Source organism: Fusarium musae, chromosome 2 (genome assembly GCF_019915245.1).
Source record: "Fusarium musae strain F31 chromosome 2, whole genome shotgun sequence".
Classification (NCBI taxonomy): Eukaryota; Fungi; Ascomycota; class Sordariomycetes; order Hypocreales; family Nectriaceae; genus Fusarium; species Fusarium musae.
Window position 1 is genome coordinate 608,573 of NC_058388.1, and position 19,924 is coordinate 628,496.

The window sequence follows — 19,924 nt, forward strand, 5'->3', positions numbered from 1 at the left end:
CGCAGGAGTTGAAAAGAGAGAAGCCAAGGTTAAGCGCTTTATGTTGGATTTCAGCTAACTCAGTGCCGCAACGTCATAGGTTCCGTCTCTCTATTTAAGGAGCGTTTATCGATGGAACAAAGACAGACGAGGCTGAGACTTGGGTGAGTAAAAGATCGTGGTGCGGGTGCCTTTCAAGGAATCGTGCTTGAAGGAGGGAAGTGATGGAGGTTCAAGGTGGAATGACATGGTTGTAGCTCGCTCGGGTGCTTTCGAGGTTAGGGGGGGCTTGCTTTGTTCCTCTTCCCTGGATCGAGGCCGGTTTGGGGCATTGGCCAGGCGACGGGTGGGGCTGTGTAGGCCTAGGAAATCACTCTCAAACATTAATTCAGCTCAAGTTGTCAAGCCATGGAACGGATACGATCATCAAAGGGTGTTTGTTGTTTTCTGGTAGTGAGATGCGGGAAAGATGAGCATCAAAGAGACGCTATTTTTGTATTACATTGTCAAAGGCCAGTCAAAGAGATACAATTCATGATAAGACGACACGATATCTCCAGATTTCTTTACCCCAGCTGAGATGGATGGTTCCGCTGGAACAAGTGTGGCGTACTTCAACTGTGGCTGTGAGCACGTGATGCTAGTCCAAAAATTCAACGACAGGTTGGGCGATTGATGGTATCTCTCCCGAGTTGGACCGTGGTGAGAGTCGAGTATTGAACCTCCGCGCGCGGAACACAGCCAAGATGATTCAATTAAAGGTACCTCTATCCTCCCCATCTTCTCAACCACTTGCTGACTGACCATGGCAGACAATGCTTAACTGCATCGACAACTCGGGCGCTGCCCTTGTCGAATGCGTCTTGGTCGTCGGCCAAAAACGACATGCCCGAATCGGTACGATGCACCCCTCCGAACACCTCACTCGATGCTCTCGAAGTAATGCAACAGTTTGACTAACACACCCCAGGTGACCGTGTCGTCGTCGTCGTGCAGGAGCAGCGTGGTAGCTCCTCCGGTGGTATGGCCGGTATCTCTGCCGCCAACAAGGTCAAGCGAGGTGATATCCGTCACGCCGTCGTCGTCCGAACCCGATACCCTACACAGCGCCGAGACGGCTCAGTTGTTAAGTTCGACGACAATGCTTGTGTGCTGCTGAACAAGTCTGGCGACCCCGTCGGATCACGTATCAACGGTGCTGTTGGCGCTGAGCTGAAGCGCAAGAAGTGGAGCAAGATTCTGTCAATGGCGCCCATGCAGGCGTAAAGAGCGGCAAGGAGTTTAGGTGGATGGATGGTTTACAAAAGACAAGATAGTCCAGGGGTTTGGTTTGGCTGTATAACGGCCGTGTACGAGTGGAATACTGTACAATTACGAATATTACTACATTTGGCATTTGCGAGGCGTTGATACGAAAATACAGACACCTTTCAGCTCTCGAGACTAAAAATCACCGTGGGAGCATAACTTGGAACATTTATTGTCAAAGAACTTATTGTGCAAGATTAAAAAACTGCAGATGCATCTTGATAATTTACCCCTCCTATGGAAGGTGATGAGAAACTTTGCCCTCAATCCTAAACGACGAAAGAACTGGGGAAACTTGGTACATTTGTGACCCTCCTCCAAAATCTTATTTGCTGCTATCAGCAGTCTTATACAGGATCATTGATAGAATACAATTTGCATTTCCCTCCTTATAACCTGGCGCCAGTGGCATAACCATGCCACAACCCTCTCTTAAAAACGCCTTGCGAATTCAAATGATGATGCGAGTATCCTCCACAACTTGGGCGTCGACGATTCGTCGCCCGGGTATCGATACAAGGTTTCGCTTAAGTGAAAATGTGACCACACTCGCAGCAGACGTAGAAGAGTTTCTATCGTGGCGTTAGTGAGCTGACCTCTGAAACGTATGGACGTGTGAGAGAGTTCAACTTACCATGCCGGTTTCAGCGCTTCGCTGCTGGGACTGGAAAAACACAGCTTCGGTGTGCTGGCAACTAGGGCAGGTCTTTGTAGATCGCGGGAGCTGCAGCGCGCAGAAAAAAATAAAGTCAGCCAGCAGTCTTTAAGCGATGACAAGCGGGTTCCAAAGAAGACGCGAGACACCCAGTGCTCCAACTGCTGTTTCCAACTTATACTTTGTCATGTGAACGGTCGGCCGCCAGCTGCTCGCCGCCGGATAATGATGCCAGAAGCCCAGAGCATGTGCCAGCCAGCCCAAGATAGAATAATATAGTCATGCCAGTCGTGTCGTGTCGTCAGTTACATAAGTGTCGTGATACAGGATGTTTGGTGAAGATGCTCATGATTCACACTTCATGGACGAATCACAGCACATGGAGATCTCTTCGAGGAATTCTTCGCTGGCGTCGGAGAGGAAGTCATCAGACTCGGTCCTTGTGTCATCGTAGTCCTCGTCCATCATCTCCTCGTCGTAGTCGGCGAAAGGATCCTCCCATGGCAAGGTGAACTGGCACATGCCCGTGATGGGCTGACTGACTTTCTCGTTGGAGACCACCATTTGGCAATCGGGCTGGCCGCAAGAAGTGCACAAGATGACTCCGCCACAGCCGTAACAGAGAACAGGTGGAAGATGACTAACCGTTGGATCGGAGCCAACATCCTGGGTGACACCGGCGGTCTCACCGGCCGAGGTGTTGAGGACGTTGCGGAAGACGCAGGTAGACTTGGCGTCCTCGGTGTACTGGCAAGTTCGGCAGGTAAACTGAAGCTTGTGAGCATCCTCGTCCTCCTTGGGATAAAGCATGTTTGAGCATTCGGAGCAGAATCGGAAGGTGATCTGCTCGAGCTTCTTGTCGCCTTCGGCGCCCTCGTAAGAGGTGGTGGATTGGGGGGTAGCCATTTGGTCGGTCGGGTGGTTGTATGGGTGGTGGTTCAATTTGAAGAGAATGCTTGGTTGCTTTTTATGAAGATGCAAGAAGCAAAAACAAATCTGAGAGCTGAAATATCGAATAGATATTTCAAGCTGTGAATGAGAGATGGAAGGCGATTGTCGCTCTAGAATAGAGGTCGTGCTGGTGTTGAAAAGAAAGAAGGGGAGAAGTGATGGATGAAAGGCGACAGGGCTGGAAAATAGTCCAAGTGGGAGGGGCTTCTGGCTTGCGCTGGTTTTCCTGTCCCACTTTTCCGTGCAAGTCCTTGAATTTGGTTGCTTATTGGGTTTTTTTTTTGGTTTGGTGCCTTGAGCTTAGGCTTGGGCTTGGGCTGTGTTGGGTTTATAATAGATAGACAGTTGGCAGCCAGCCACAAATTCAGGGGCTTTACAGCTGAGAAATTGGTGATTATGCAGTGCAGGCTTGTGATTGACGGGCGCTGTTCAGAGTCCGTAGATTCGTGAACTACAGATGATAGTAAAAATTACAGAGGAAGGAAAGAGAAGAACAAGGCTTCAGTGTCGGGGTCGGTTGAGTTTTGTACGGAATGCATGAGCAGCAAGTGACATGAACAAACCAAGGCACAGCATAAACAGTGGGTGATTCAGCGCGTTATCCTTCAGTGGCCTCGTGTGGACTGTCACACGTGGGCCGTCTACAATCGAAACGAGACGAAAGTTACTGTCTGTCCCTCTGCCGCGCCTTGTTATTGCTGACTCGTTATCTCTATTTCACGGTCTCACGCTGCGAGTGGCAAGGCAAAAACACTGGGGACAATTCATTCATCGACAGGGGTTCGTTATTTGCGGTGACTCACGTCTTCATCTTCAACTCTATATGAGGCGGTGATGCCTTAGAGTCATCTAATCATGAGGCAGCCAGAAATACATAATACCTACGCATGCATAAAACAAGATCGCTGTGAATTCTTTGAAAAGAGCTCTTATTGGATGATGCTGTGTATTCCAGCTGAACACCTACGGAGGTTTGTCTGGCGGAACGAGGCTGGTCTCTGTATGTTCACATCATCACTGGTGCGTTAATCAGGCACAATGTAACCTCCGTCACAACGAGGAGTAAACTAGAGTGGCGTGCATGTTAGAAATATGCGTGAAAAAGGAATCTCTCGAATTAGGAACCAGAAACAAGACGCAGGAACATGGTTCTCTGTCATTTCAAACAACATTAACTGGGTAAGGCGTTGACAAGTGATCAATAAGTGGCACATGAAGGACTACGTGAGGTCCACGAGACCATCACGATCGTACCAAGGCGGAACTTGAGACACGGTCAACACGAAAAAAGGCCGCAGACACGTACACGTGTATAAAGTACGTAGACCATGGTGTTCGTAATTGGCCGAGAGAGAATATGCTGGTGAGTTGGTAGGGAGTTGTTCCTAGGCCTAAGTAAATTGTCCGATCTGACGCTTGGAAGGTCGGCGATTCAGCGATTCATGTGAATCTCAGGACAGGGTAGGCCATGAAATAGGAGATATGTTATTGCCTTGCGTGAACTATTCGCAATCTGATTGCGTTGGCCACCTCAGTCAGGCCGTTGATGTCTTTGGAGTCAGCAAACAAATCGCACTTGCAACCCTACGCGTAGTCGTTACACCTTCGCTTACAACTTTGGTGATACCAGTTGCTCTCAAGACAGCCACCAGCTTGCATAGATAAAACATATTGGGAGTAATGAGAGGTTTTTTTGAGTGACTTAGCTACTGCTTCAGAGTTGGCGACCCAGTCAGACATGTTCGAAGGATGATTCCACAGAGTGATCGAATGCTCCAACAACGGGGTTTCAATTACACGCCGTCCTCAACTCTGAGGTGTCAACGAGACGTGGATTAAAGACTCCCAAGGATAACCACTGGCTCGGAATGCCAGTCCTACCTTTATATTTCTTGGGGCTGTATTATAGGAAGGCTTCACGTCTTTATTGAAGTGGAAGCAAAGTGACATGTCTCACAATCTACTCTGGTCCCGAATATCTTAGCTAGGAGTGCGATGAGATTGGATGCATGTTTCTAATTGAGCGGCCCAAGGAATTACGCGTTTTTAAATATGGCCTCTTACAGCCATGCATATTCTCTATCACTCATCTCTAGTGTGAAATGGGGCATATATTGCCTCCGGGAGCAAGAAAATATCATACTTTAACAAAGGTATCTGTTATATAAAGCGTAGATTGGTTATAATAAGCATTTTAGCTTTAATTAAAAAAACCTTATTTTCTTTAATCTAAGGTAGTAGTTAAATTAACCTTATTAAGCTATAGAAATTATATAGTAAGTTTAATCTAACTAATTAAAAAGGGATATATTATTTATAACTTAATATATTCTTTATTTAACTATATATTATTATATAGTTAAATAATCTTTAAATAGCTTTAATTATATTTAATATACTTTTATAATATAAGTAAATAGTTAAATAATAGAAAAAATTAATAGTATTATATTATTATTACTTTATATATATAGCCTTTTAATTTTATAAATATAAGTATAATAAGCTTTATAAATTATAATAAAAAGTACTATATATATTTAAGTCTTTTACTTTTAGGCTATAAAAGCCTTTTTTTTATTTTTTTATAATCTTTTTTTTTTTCCTTTTTTAAGCTTTATAATTTTTATTATAGTATATAATTATCTTAATAGCTTTTTACTTTTAAGTATCTATTCTTTTAATAATATACTTTTTATTTTATATATATATTAATAATTTATTTAATTTAACTTTTTACTTTTAATAATCCTGCTTTTATTAAATATAAAAATAATATTACTTTTTAAGCTAAGATTTTTTATTTTTATTTTAGTCTTTTTATATACTATTACTTAACTTTATTATATTACTTTTTTATTTTATATTTTTAATTTCCTACTTATAAAGCCTTAATTAAGCTCTCTATTACTTCTATCCTTTTTAGCCTTAATAATCTTTATTATTTTTACTATAATTACTTTTTTAGTATATTATTATACTAGCTTTTAAGCTTATATTATTTTATTATTATAATTATCTTTTTTTTCTTTTATTTATTTATATATACTAATTATAAATATATAGCTTAAATTTAAGCCTAAATCTAAGTATATTTCTATTATCTTTAAGCTTATTTATATTTTTATAAAGATAGAAAGTTCTATTAGTATTATAATACTTTATAATAATAAAAATAAGCTTCTTTTTAATAAAAATACTTTTTTAAAAACCCTTTTATCTTTAAAAAAGAAGACTTTTATTAAATTTATATTTATAAAGTCCTTAAAAACCCCTAATACTTTAAAGTATAAGGCTAAGTTCTTTAAAAGGAATAAGTATACTTTTTTTTATATATAGTACTTTAAAGGTACTTTATAAAGTAAAAGCCTATTATTTTATTATATAATAAAAAATAAGCCTTACTTAAAATAGTATTATTATTATTTTTATAGTAATTATAAGAGTTATATTAAACTATAAGTATTTTTTTATTTTTATTTAAATATATTATTAACTTATTATAGTTTTTATACTTTTTTTCTTATAGCTTTTAATTTTTATAATACTATTTTTAATAATATTTTTTTTATAAGTTATTTATCTTTTTTTATTTTTATACTTTAAATTAACTATTTACTTAAGAGATTAAATATACTTAAACTTATACTTTAATAATATATAATCTCTTTTAAATTAAGCTTTTTTACTTTACTATTTTTAATTATAATATTCTCTTTTTATATATTTTTAATATCTTTATAAGCAGTTTTAATATACTTACTATTAAAAGTAAAAGTATTTTTAATATAATAAATAATATTACTTTTAATTTAATTTATAATAGTCTAGAGATATTTAGTAATATTACTTATAATAATAATAATAAAAATAAAGATAAAAATAGAAATAATACTATTATTAATTAAGCTTTTTAAAACTATTTACTTTATTTTAATAAAAGTATTTTTATTATAAGAAATACTTTAAGCTAATTACTTTAATTACTAATTAGTTAAATAATTAAATTTAATTTTATTAAGACTTATAATTACTTTAGCTATAATAAATTAAGTAATACTTTAAAATATTTAAATTACTATTATAATAAAGCTTTAGTTAATTTATTTATTAGTATTTTTATTATAAATAAGTAAGTAATTTAAAAGCTCTTTTTACTTTTTTTTTATTATAACTATATACTTTAAATATCTTAAGTATTAATTAGCTATATTTACTTTTAATTTATATTCTTTATATTACTTTATATTACTTTATAATTTAATTTAATTTATTACTAACCTATTAAGCTAGCTTTAGCCTATTAATATTTATAGTTTTTCCCTTAATACTAAAACTTTTATTTTTTAATTTACTTTTTTACTTTTTTTTTCTTTTTTATTTCCCCTTTTTTATACTATAATAGCTTTTAATTCCTATAATATAATATTTATATTTATAATTTAATTACTATAATTATATATTTTAACTTTATAAACTATAGCTAATATTAACTATTACTACTATTTAATATAATACTATTAATAAAAACCTGCTATTATTTTAATAAGTATTAACCCTATTTTAGGTAATTTATTAAGTTTTTTAATATATATATCTAATTTATAATATAGTTATTAAAGGCTTTATTTTTAGCTTTATTTCTATTAATATTAAGTAGCTATATTTAGTAATTAAAGATTATAAAATTAACTTACTATATTATTAATAGTTTATTAATATATAATAGGTATTTTTTTATAATTTTATAATACTTTAAGAAAGATTAGAAAACTAATATAATATTAAGCTTAAGGCTATAGATTTTAGTTAAAAGGCTAGATATATAAGTATTAATTACTTTAATTAAATAGTTATAGCTATTATTAATATTAATTATATAGTATTATATCTTATATTAGTTTTTATAATTTTTAGCTTATTTAGAATTAGGCTTTTAGGGTTAAAGCTTTAGTATTAATTACCTTAACTAGGTAATAATAGAGAAGGTATTTAACTTACTAAAGCTAGAGAAAATATCTTTTTATATTTATAAATTAAAGCTATTTATTTAATTAGATTATAAGGTTAAAGGCAATAGTGCTATATAACTTTAAAACTTATTTTTAAAGTTATTATATTTTTTTAGTATTATATATAATACTTTATATATAATATATTAAAAAATAAGTATTATATTATATTATTTTTATTATAAGACCTTATTAGCTATACTTTATATATTACTATAAAGATATTTTAACTTTTTAATACTTTAAATATTTATATAATATAAATAAGTATTTATTTTAAAGCTTAGTTTAATTATAAGGTATATTATTTATTAATTATTATAATAAATAGTATATAGTTTTATTAAGTAAAAGTATAACTTATTAAGAAAATATTATAAACTTATAGCTTTAGCTATAATATACTTTAATATAATTAGTTTTACTTTTATTATAAAGGTTAAAACTATATTTTAATATATTACTTTTTATATTACTACTCTTTTAAAAAAGGAAATAAAATATCCTTATAATAATTTTCTTATTTCTTTATTATCTATAAATAAAGCATTTAATACTATATAAAGTACTTAAGTCTTATTATAATTACTTCTATAGGTAATTAAGAAATTATAAGTAATATATAAATAATATAAAGCTTAGTTTATAGCTTTATAGTACTTTATATTTAAGTTTATAAGGTATTTAAAAAGCTAAGATATTATAAAAGTAATATCTAAGTATACTATTACTATTATATAAAGTAATAATTTAACCTTTTCTTAATATAACTTAATATAATTTAAAAGCATTTAGTTTTCTTTTTTAGTAAATTTAATAATAGAAATTAGAATAGTTAAGAACTAGTTATACTATACTAATTTATATTTAACTATATATTTCTTTAAGTATAAGTTATAATAAAAATAAATCTTCTTATTAAGCTTATTTTTAATAATCTTAATTTCTAAAAACTATTTAGCTTTTCCTTTATCTTAAAACTTATATATTTCCTTTAATATATTAATTATTTTATTTATAGCTTCCTTTTTTAATTTATAATATAAAATAAGGATATTATTTATAAAGAATATTACTAATATATTTTATATTTTTATATAAAATAAGTATTTCTTTTTTTTACTAGCTTTTAAGCTAAAGTACTTAAAAGTACTTAAAAACTTATTAAATTATAAAATTAGTAAATCTTTTAATTTATATAATACTTATTTTAATTTAATAAGCTTTTTAGCTTATTTAAATCTTTTTAAAAAATAATATATAATTAAAGGCTTATCCTTATTATAAATTATATTTATAAATATATTTACTATATCTAGTTAATAGATTTTAAGATTATATCTAGTTATAAAAGTAATTATAATATAAAATAAGTATATTATAAAGGTTACTATATATATACTTTAGATTATATTTTTTAATTAAAGATTATTATATATATATAACTATATTTTATATTTATTTAAGTAACTTTTTTAATTAAATTTATATATAAATATTTATTTAAAGAATATTAATTTAGTTTTAGTATTTTACTATAATATTACTTTTTAAATCTTTTTATTAATAAGCTTATTTATTTTAATATAAGTAGCTAAAAGGAATAGCTTTTTAAATATATATATCTTTAGCTTTTTTTAATTTATTAAAAGTAAAAGAAGTATATTTTAATATATCTTTATAAGCTTAAAAGTATTATATATTTACTTTAAAGATTTAAGTTTAAGGTTTACTTTTATTATTTTCCTTTTTTAAACTTTTTTTACTTTTTTAATTATATTAAAAAAAGTAATAAATACTATAAAAATACTTTTAAGATATATATACTTTTTATTATAATAATTAGTTATAAAAAAAGCTACTTTATTATCTTATTTATAATCTTTAGTCTTTACTTATATTTTTAAGTCTTATTTAATACTTTTTCTTTTTTACTTTTTTTTTTTTTATTAAATACTATACTTTAATAGTTTTTTTTAAGGTTTTTATTTCCCTTTAAGGTATTTTTAGCCTTTTATTATTAATACTCTTTAAATTATTATAATCTTTAGCTATATTATAAGTTATATTTTAGTACTTATTAAAGTATTTAATAGTATTTTTATTAATATTAAAGTATATATTTTCCTTAGTTTAATTACTGTTTTATTATTAATTTTACTTTATCTATAGTTTAAATATAAAGGCAGTTAGTTATATACCTAGGCATATATATTTAATTAATAAAAGTTAATTTAGCTTTTATTAACTAACTTATATAAAAGTTAACTTTCTTCCTTTAAACCTTTAGTCTTAAAACCCTGCTATTACCCTGCTTTTACCTTTAATTTTATATAATTAAGAGAATATAATATAGATAATTAGCTTTAATAATTATATTTTTAAGCTACTTTTTATATAAGGCTAAACCTATTAATATAGTAAAGAAAGCTACTTCTTTTATATTAAAAGGTAAGCCTTTTTTTATAGCTGTTTTTAGCTTATTTAATCTAGCTAGCTTTTTAGCTAACTAAACTAGATAAATAAGATAATTTAAGGAAACTAGATTTATATAATTAATTAAGTTAATTAAAGTATAGTTAAAAATAGCTATTTTAATTAAGCTAGATAGGCTTTTAGATAAAAAGTTTTTTTTAATAGCTATAGCTATTATATAAAGCTTATAGTAATCTTTACTATTAGCCTAGCTTAGTACTAATTTAATTATAGTAATAAAGTTATAGTTAGTTATATAATAGCTTTAATTAAGCTCTAGGCTTTTATATATAATAAGTATCCTATTAATAGCTATAATTAATATTAGTAATTATAATTAATAAGTATAGGGAAAGTTAGGTTAGTAAATATACTTTATAATAAGTATACTAGGCCTAGTTATAAGGGTTAATTAAAGATCTTTTAGTAAAGGTAAAGGAAGAAAGTTAATATAGCTATTAAAGGACCTGCAGGCAGTACTTATATTACTTAGTTAAGGCAGTAATTATACTACTTAAAGTAAATAAACCTTAATTAATATTAACTCTTATAATTCTAGCTTACTATAAGGGCCTTACTATTTAAGCTATTATATAAAAAGTTAAAAGCTTAATAGCCTTAAATAAGGCTAATAGTAATTAAAAAAAAAAAAAAAAAAAAAAGTATATATTTTAAGTCTTAGTAAAGCTTAAGTTTTTATTTTATTTTATATTAAAGTATATATTTTATATCTTAATAAAGCTTAAGTCTTTATTTTAATTTAATTTAATATTTTATATTATATTTTTAAAGCTAGTAATTTATTATTAAGTATTTTATCTTATATTTAAAGCTATATTTTAAAAAAAAGTAAAGCTATTTACTTATTTATTTAATACTCTTTTTAATATTTTACTTTTATTTTAGCTTTATTTAATATCTTATAGCTAGTATTAAAGTACTTAAAGTTATTAAATACTATAATATATTTATTTATAAAGTATATTTATTTATTATATTAGCTTTATAATACTTATCTTTATACTTTTTAGCTTTTTAATAAGCTTTTAAGATTATTTCTAAGTACTTTAACTCTTTTATAGTAATTAATACTTTTTTTTAATTTTTTTTTTTTTTTTAATTACTATTAGCCTTATTTAGGGCTATTAAGCTTTTAACTTTTTATATAATAGCTTAAATAGTAAGGCCCCTATAGTAAGCTAGAATTATAGAAGTTAATATTAGTTAAGGTTTATTTACTTTAAGTAATATAATTACTGCTTTAATTAAGTAATATAAGTACTACCTACAGGTCTACTTTTAGTAGCTATATTAACCTTTTTCTTTTACCCCTATTAAAAGAATACTAGGCCTAGTATACCTATTACACTTCTAAAGTATATTTACTAACCTGACTTTCCCTATTAGTTATAGTTACTAATATTAATTATAGCTACTAATAAGATACCTATATATAAAAGCCTAAAGCCTAATTAAGGCTATTATATAACTAATTATAACCTTATTACTATAATTAAATTAATACTAAATTAGGCTAATAGTAAAAATTACTATAAGCTTTATATAATAGCTATAGCTATTAAGAAGAACTTTTTATTTAAAAGCCTATCTAGTTTAATTAAAATAGCTATTTTTAATTATACTTTAATTAACTTAATTAGTTATATAGATCTAGCTTACTTAAGTTATTTTATTTATCTAGTTTAGCTAGTTAAAGAGCTAGCTAGATTAAATAAGCTAGAAAAAGCTATAAAAAAAAGCCTACCTCTTAATATAAAAGAAATAGCTTTTTTTATTATATTAATAAGTTTAGCTTTATATAAAGAGTAGCTTAAGAATATAATTATTAAGGCTAATTATCTATACTATATCCTCTTAATTATATAAAATTAAAAGTAAAGGTAAGGTAATAGCAGGGTTTAAAGGTTTAAAGGAAGAAGGTTAACTTTATTTATATAAGTTAGTTAGTAAAAGCTAAATTAACTTCTATTAATTAAATATATATACCTAGGTATATAACTAACTGCCTTTATATTTAAATAGATAAAGTAAAATTAATAATAAAATAGTAGTTAAACTAGGGACTTTTTTTTAATAAAGCTTTTTTATTTTTAAAAAAGCTTTTATATTTTTATATCCTTACTTTAGGTTTTTTTTTTAAAAACTTTTTCCTTTTTATATTATTATATTAAGATTTAATAGAGTTTAAGTTATATTATTACTTTTTAAGTATATTTCTAGTTTAGGAGTTACTTTTAGTATTTTAAGTTTAATTAATTTAAGTTTAGTTAGTTCTTTTAATATACTTTAAGTTTTTTTTATACTTTTTAATTATTATAAAATACTTATAGAAATTATATTTACCTTTAAGCTTAAATTAACTAGTTATTTAATTATTATATTTACTTAAAGAGCTTTTTTTATTTTAATCTTATTAAAATAAGACTAATTTATATAAACTACTTAATTATTAAGCTTAATAATAAGCTTTTTAGATTAAAGCTTAGTATATTTATTATAAAATAACTTTTTATAAAATTATATATTTTATATAATTATTACTCTTTTAAAATAAAAGATCTAAATATAATATAAGTTACTTATAATATAGCTAATTAAGTATTTAATATATATTTTTAATTTAATTTTTATTTTCTTTTTATCTTTTTCTTTTTCTTTTTTTTTTTTAAGGAATAAGCTTAGTATTTATATATAAATAATAAACTTATATTTAGTTTAAGGTTTATTATTTCTTTTCTTATTAATAATAATATATAATATTTAAACTATTTTTTAAGTATTTTAATTAGTAATTTTTAATTTAGTTTATATATTAAGCTAATATTAAGTAAATAGGCTACTATTTTAGTACTTTTAAGCTAAAGCTTTTTTAAAAGGTTAATACTATAAAGTATTAAAACTAATTTTATAGTAATTTACTTATTACTTTATTTAATAGCTTTATTTAGCTTATAAGTATTTAGTAATATAAGTTCTAGCTTAATACTTTAATAGCTTACTTAATATTAAAATTAAGTTAGCCTTTTAATTATAATTATAATATATTTATTATTTTAGTAAAAAATATATATTATTACTTTAAATTAATATTATATTTATTATTTAAAGTAAAATAAAGTATTAAATATTATATTATATTACTTTATATATAATACTTAAGTAAATAGCTATTTACTATATTTATTTTTTATAACTAGTAGCTATTTTAATTTATTATAGCCTTTTAAGTAGTCTTAGAGATTTTAGTAAATATATTAAAATAATCTTAAAGTACTTTTTTTAAAGCTTTTTTTTAAAATAACTTAAGTAATATATATTTTAATATAAATCTTATAATTAATTTTTAAAATACCTTTAATTTTAATATTTTATATATATAATATAGCTTTTTTAAGTATATTTTCTAATAGATAATTAAGTCTTAAATACTATAATATTATAATATTCTTTTTTAAGTTAAGTTAATTTTATAAAAATCTTTAAGAAAATATTTTTCTTTTATTAAATATATTTATAATAATCCCTAATTAGCTTATTAGTATTATATTATATAATAGTATTAATAAAGCTTTAAGATAGTTATTAAGTTACTTATATTTAAGAAAAATAAAATTATTTATAAGCTAAAGCTTATATAAAACTATACTTTTTATAATTAATTTATAATATATAATATAGTCTTTTTTATATATTTAAAGTCTTAAATTATATATATAAGTAAAAGAAATAATATTAATATAAAATCTTTTAATTATATATATATTATTAATTATTAGATCTTTTTTATTAAGTAATCCTTTAAAAGTATACTTCTTTTTATTAATAATCCTATTTAATATTATACTTAACTTTATAATATAATCTAGTTACTTAAAGGTACTTAAATTAAGGCACTTTTTATTATTAATAAGATATATAAATACTTTAAAGTCCTAGATTATACTTTTTAAAAGTAAATAAGTAAAGGCTTTAAAGGCTAAAAAGATATAAAGTAGTTTTTCCTTATATTATATATTTAAATTAAAGAGAGTATTAATATAAAAGTTATTTAAAACTTTAAGTATTATATTTACTTAAAAGCTAGCTAAAATATTATTATTTTTATTTTTAATATTTTAATTATTTCTTTTAAATTTTATATTTTTTTTTATAAAATATTTTCTAACTTTTTTTTATTTTAGTTTAGCTATTTTTTAATAAATAATTATATAATACTTTTTAAATAGTAGTTTTTTTATTTACTTTAATTTTTTACTTAAAAGTATATAAAATATAGTATTATATTTAGTTAGTTTTTATTTATAAAGTAGTTATTTATTATTTATATAATATAAGTAGTTATTTCTTTTATTTATATTATTAATTTATATATTTTAAGTAATAAAGATAACTCTTTTTTTTTTAAATAGGTTATTTTTTATAATAGCTTAAAATTTATTTATTATATTAATAAGCTTTATTTAAGTTTTTTTTATAATTTCTTTTCTTATTTTTAAAAGCTTTAAGTATATTAAAAGCCTTTTTAAGATATTAATAGTATATTTATTAAGCTTATTTTTTACTTATAATAGTTTAAAGTATTATTTAATTACTTTAAGAAAATCTATTATAGTTATATTACTTTAGATTTTATTAAGCTTATAATAAATAGTATATTTATAAAAGCTATTTTATTACTTATATTAAATTATAGGTTTTATATTTATATAGTTTACTTAATATAGTATTTTATAATACTTATTATATAGTATATTAAGAACTTAAATATTATTTAAAATATAGTGCTTTTTAATCTTTTAAATAAGCTTTTTAAAAAGCTATTATTAATTTATATATTTTTTATTAAGCTATTATTAAATATAATTATAAGTTAGTCTTTTTATTATTTTATTTATTTAGTTTTTTAAAGCTTATTTTTTAAATAAATACTTTTTATAGAAGTAAATATTATATTTATAGTTATTATTTTTAATATTAAAAAGTATAATTTAAGTAAATAAAAGTTACTTTTTAAGTTTTTTATTTATATTAATAATTTCCTTTTTAAACTTTTTTTAATCTTTCTTAACTAAATAAATAAAATTATTATTATTAACTATATCTTTATTTAAATCTATATATTTTTAGATTTTAAATAATATAATATATATTTAAAGCTTAATATATTATTTAATCTAGTTATTATTATAAAAGTTTATAATATATAAATTAATATTTAATATAGTAATTAGCTTTAATAGTAATAGTATTATAGTATTTTATTTTCTATAAAAGTATTAAAAATATATTATATATTAGTCTTATATATTTAATTAAATAATTAAAGGATTTTTATATAATAAAATTATATAAGGGTTTTTAAAGCTTAAATAATTTAAAGATTTAAAAAATTAGAATTTAAAAAGAATTAAAAATTTACTAAAATACTATTAATTATATAATAGAAGTTATTAGAAATTACTTCCTATTTAGGCTTATAATTATTATATAAAGTATAAATTAATTATAATAAGTATTTTAGCTTTAATTAAAAAAGCCTTATTTTTTTTAATTTAAGGTAGCGGTTAGGTTAACTTTATTAAGCTATAGAAATCGCGTAGTAGGTTTAATCTAACTAATCAGAAAGGGATATGCTATTTACAGCTCAACAGTATCAAAATAGGCTCAGTAAAGGCACAAAACCAGAGCAAAGGTAAAATAGACTTATACCAATCTACTGGAGTCTTTTTGTCGTTTATGATCAAGTTCCCGAGCTTTCTTTTCGCCCCCAGCCTGTGTACCTCCGGTTTATGGTTTTGATATTGTTGACAGTCTTCGCAACGCCTGCTTCCCTTCTTTGACACGTCAAGCCTCTATTTCCAATACTACCAGTAACAAAGATGAACCAAAATCAATGCTTACCTATAATTCATTCATAATTAACTTCCCTGACTCTTCCGTCAAAGTTTTCGCGTGACGATGATTGTATATAGACACTCAGCTAGCCACTTAACCTGTAGACTATCGATTTCCCGGCTTCTGCATTCAACTATCCGAACCAGGTCCAGGGCTAGTAATAACTAATAGATCTATTAAACTAAATTTTATATATTCCTTATTCTATCTAACTTCTAGTATTCTATTACCCCTCTTTTAGTTTTCCTTTAGTTATATAATTAGTATTCTTAATATTTAAAGCTTATTTAAGTTAAACTATTTATAGGCTTATATAATCCCTTTTAATTATATAATATTATTAGTTTAATATACCCCCTTAAAATAGAATTACTATAATATTTTAATAGCTTAAAATACTATCTTTTAAGTTTCTTTTATTAATATATTAAAAGTTATTTAAAGTTATTAATTATATCTTATTATATAATACTTCTTATTATAATTTAAATTATTTTTTACTTTTTTAAATAGTTAATTAATAATTAAACTATTATTATATATTAATAATAAATAGGTCTTATAAATAATAGATAGATCTTTAAATTACTTTAAATAATAGGCTTTTTATTTTTAAAATATATAAGCCTTTCTTTATTATAAAATCTAATTTCTTTTTCTTTTCTTTAAGTATTAATATTATATTTAATATATACCTCTTTTTTTTAGCTACTTAACTACCTCTTTAAGCTTTATTTCCTACTTTTATAGTATATTAGCTAATTATTTTTTTTTTATAAAACTTAATATAAATTTTTAAATTTTTTTATATTATTTTTAATACTATATTATATATTCTTTTATACTTTAAAATATTTATTTAATACTTATTAATTAACTTTAAATAGTAAATTTCCTCTTTTTATACCCCCTTTAGTTAAATAAGTTACCTTTCCTTTTAAGCCTTAAATTATTAAAATACTTTACTAACTTATATTTAATAAGAAAAATACCCCCCTTTACCTATCCTATACTAAAATCTAATATATTAAGTAAGTAATATAAATTACTACTATTAATATAGTAAATTATTAAATATAAGTCTCTTAATACTTTATTTCTTTATTTTAAGCTATATTTTAATTTTCTAATTTTCTTAATAACTTTAAGTAATATTATATCCTATATTTAGCTTACTTTAATAGTATTACTATTAATTAAAGTACTAGTAAGTATTAAGCTAAGCTAAAGGTCTCTTATTATAAGCAGTATAACCCTAATAGCTCTTATTACTTAATATAAATAATATAAATTATAACTTTAAACTATATTTAGCTAATTTAAACTATATAATCCTTTTAATATATTACTTACTACTTTCTTTTTCTTAAACTATATTTAGTAAAATAAATCTCTTATTAAAAAATTAGTAAATACTTTTATAGCTTATTTTATTATTTTAAATTATACTAATATTTTAAGAAATTTTTAAAAAAAGAATAAGTATTATATTATAATTAAAATTATCTTAAAAAGTATTTAATCTTATACTTTCCCTTTATTTAGTAATTTCTATCTAGCTTTTACTTAAGTAAAGCTTATTTTCTTTTTTTATATTATAGCTAGTAGTTTTTATTTTCTTTATAAAAAAAAATCTTACTTTTTAAGCTTTTATTTACTAATTTTAAATTATTTATTTCTTTCCTAAAATATTTTCTATATTTTAAAGTAACTTTATATATTCTAAAATATAAAATATATAAATAAAGCTTAAAATATATAAATAAAATCTAAAGTATTTTAAATAATTTTAAAAAAGATCTTATATTTAATATATTAAAAGAGATCTTATATTTAATATATTAAAAAAGATCTTATATTTAATATATTAAAAAAGATCTTATATTTAGTATATTAAAAGAGATCTTATATTTAAAATAACTTAAAGGAATTATAAAATAGTAAAAAGTAACTTATTTATTAAATATCTAACTTATTTAAAATCTCTTTAATTAATCTTTTTATAAGATCTATATTTTAATAATCTTAAATATATTCTTTAATATCTATAAGGCTAAATAGCTTATAACTCTCTTTTAGCTTTATACCTTATAATACTTTTATAAGTATATCTATTAATAGCTTTAAGCTTACTTTATAACTTAAAGAAATTATTTTTTTCTAAATATATTCTTATAACTAATAGTTATAAATATTAATATATTAAAGTTTAGTCTTTAGCTTTTATAAAGGACTCTTTAAAAAATAAATTATCTATTAGTTATTATAAATAAAATATAAATTAATATTTTAAAGCTTATTTTATAGGCTTTAGAGTAGCCTTTATTAAAATAGCCTTTCTTTTATAGCTTATAAAAAAGTAAATAGCTTTATTTTAATTATTAATATAGTTATTATATTTTACTTATTTACTTACTATCTTATAAGTTTTTTATAGATTTTTATTATATAACCTTATAAGCTTTTTTAATTAAAGGTATTATTAGTAAATAATATATTACTATATACTATAAATTTTCCTTTAAAACTAAACTATAAACTATAAAAATAAGTTATATATAGGTAATTAAGTATATAATTAATAGCTTTTATATATATCTTACTTAAATTATTTATAAATTAAAATAGTCTTAAGATTATAAATATAATATCTAGTTAACTAATAATACTTATATATAAGATTAATCTAATTACCTTCTTATACTAGTTAGCTATATATTTATTTACTTCTTTTTAATTAAAAAGGAGTTCTTTCTTTTTTATTAAAAAGGTATTTATAGTATTTATAGTATATATCTTATATATTTTCTTAAGATATATAATTTAAATTACTTAAATCTATTTTAATATATAATCTTATATAACTTATATATTAAGAAATTACTATAACTTATTTCTTTTAGTTAATTTATATTTCTTTTAAAAAGATTATATAAGTTATAATATAGATTCTTTATTTTCTTTTTTAAATATAAAGACTATATTATTTATATAAAAGATAATTAGTAAATTTTCTTTTTAATAGTAGTAGCTTTTATTTAATATTAGCTTATAGTTTAAGGTTTATAATATACTTTTAAGCTCTTTTTATTATAAAAGTAATATATTTTATAATTTATATAGTGCCTTATATAAAAGTAATACTTAATTTTCCTTTTTACTTTTTCTAAAGCTTAAAAGTAATTTTATAAATATATTACTTAGTAATTTTATATTTATAAATATATTAACTATATTATATTATACTAACTTAAGATTATACTTTATAATAATTATAAGTAAAGTTCTAAATAACTTTTTAATAAGAATTATAATATATATTTTATTAGTAATTAATCTTATTTATTAATTTCCTTAAATAATAAGTCTTACTTTATATTTTTATAAGTAGTTATATTTATTAAATTTATAAGTAAATACCTATATATAGTTAAGTATTTTTAAATTACTAATATATAGATTATACTTTATAATTTTAATTTAAAATCTTATTTACTTATAACTTTTTAAGTAATTTTCTTATACTTTTTTAAATTCTTTTTCTAGCTTATATTTTAATAAATTACTATAAGAACTTAAAGCTAGAAATAGATTCTTTTTATAATATTTTTATCTATTAAGAGAGAAG

General features: G+C 23.4%; 2 protein-coding genes across 2 annotated transcripts; one reads left to right on the top strand and one right to left on the bottom strand.

Annotated features, from left to right (window-relative positions):
• Nucleotides 1-725: 725 nt before the first annotated feature.
• Nucleotides 726-1,245, top strand: J7337_002164 (uncharacterized protein; the record flags this gene model as incomplete). The annotated part of the gene is made up of 3 exons (XM_044819897.1): nt 726-740; nt 792-876; nt 950-1,245. The coding sequence occupies 3 exons, from the start codon at nt 726-728 to the stop codon at nt 1,243-1,245; spliced, it is 396 nt and encodes a 131-aa protein (XP_044684197.1).
• A 1,042-nt stretch (nt 1,246-2,287) lies between these two features.
• Nucleotides 2,288-2,848, bottom strand: J7337_002165 (uncharacterized protein; the record flags this gene model as incomplete). The annotated part of the gene is made up of 1 exon (XM_044819898.1): nt 2,288-2,848. The coding sequence occupies one exon, from the start codon at nt 2,846-2,848 to the stop codon at nt 2,288-2,290; it is 561 nt and encodes a 186-aa protein (XP_044684198.1).
• Between the last annotated feature and the right edge of the window lie 17,076 nt (nt 2,849-19,924).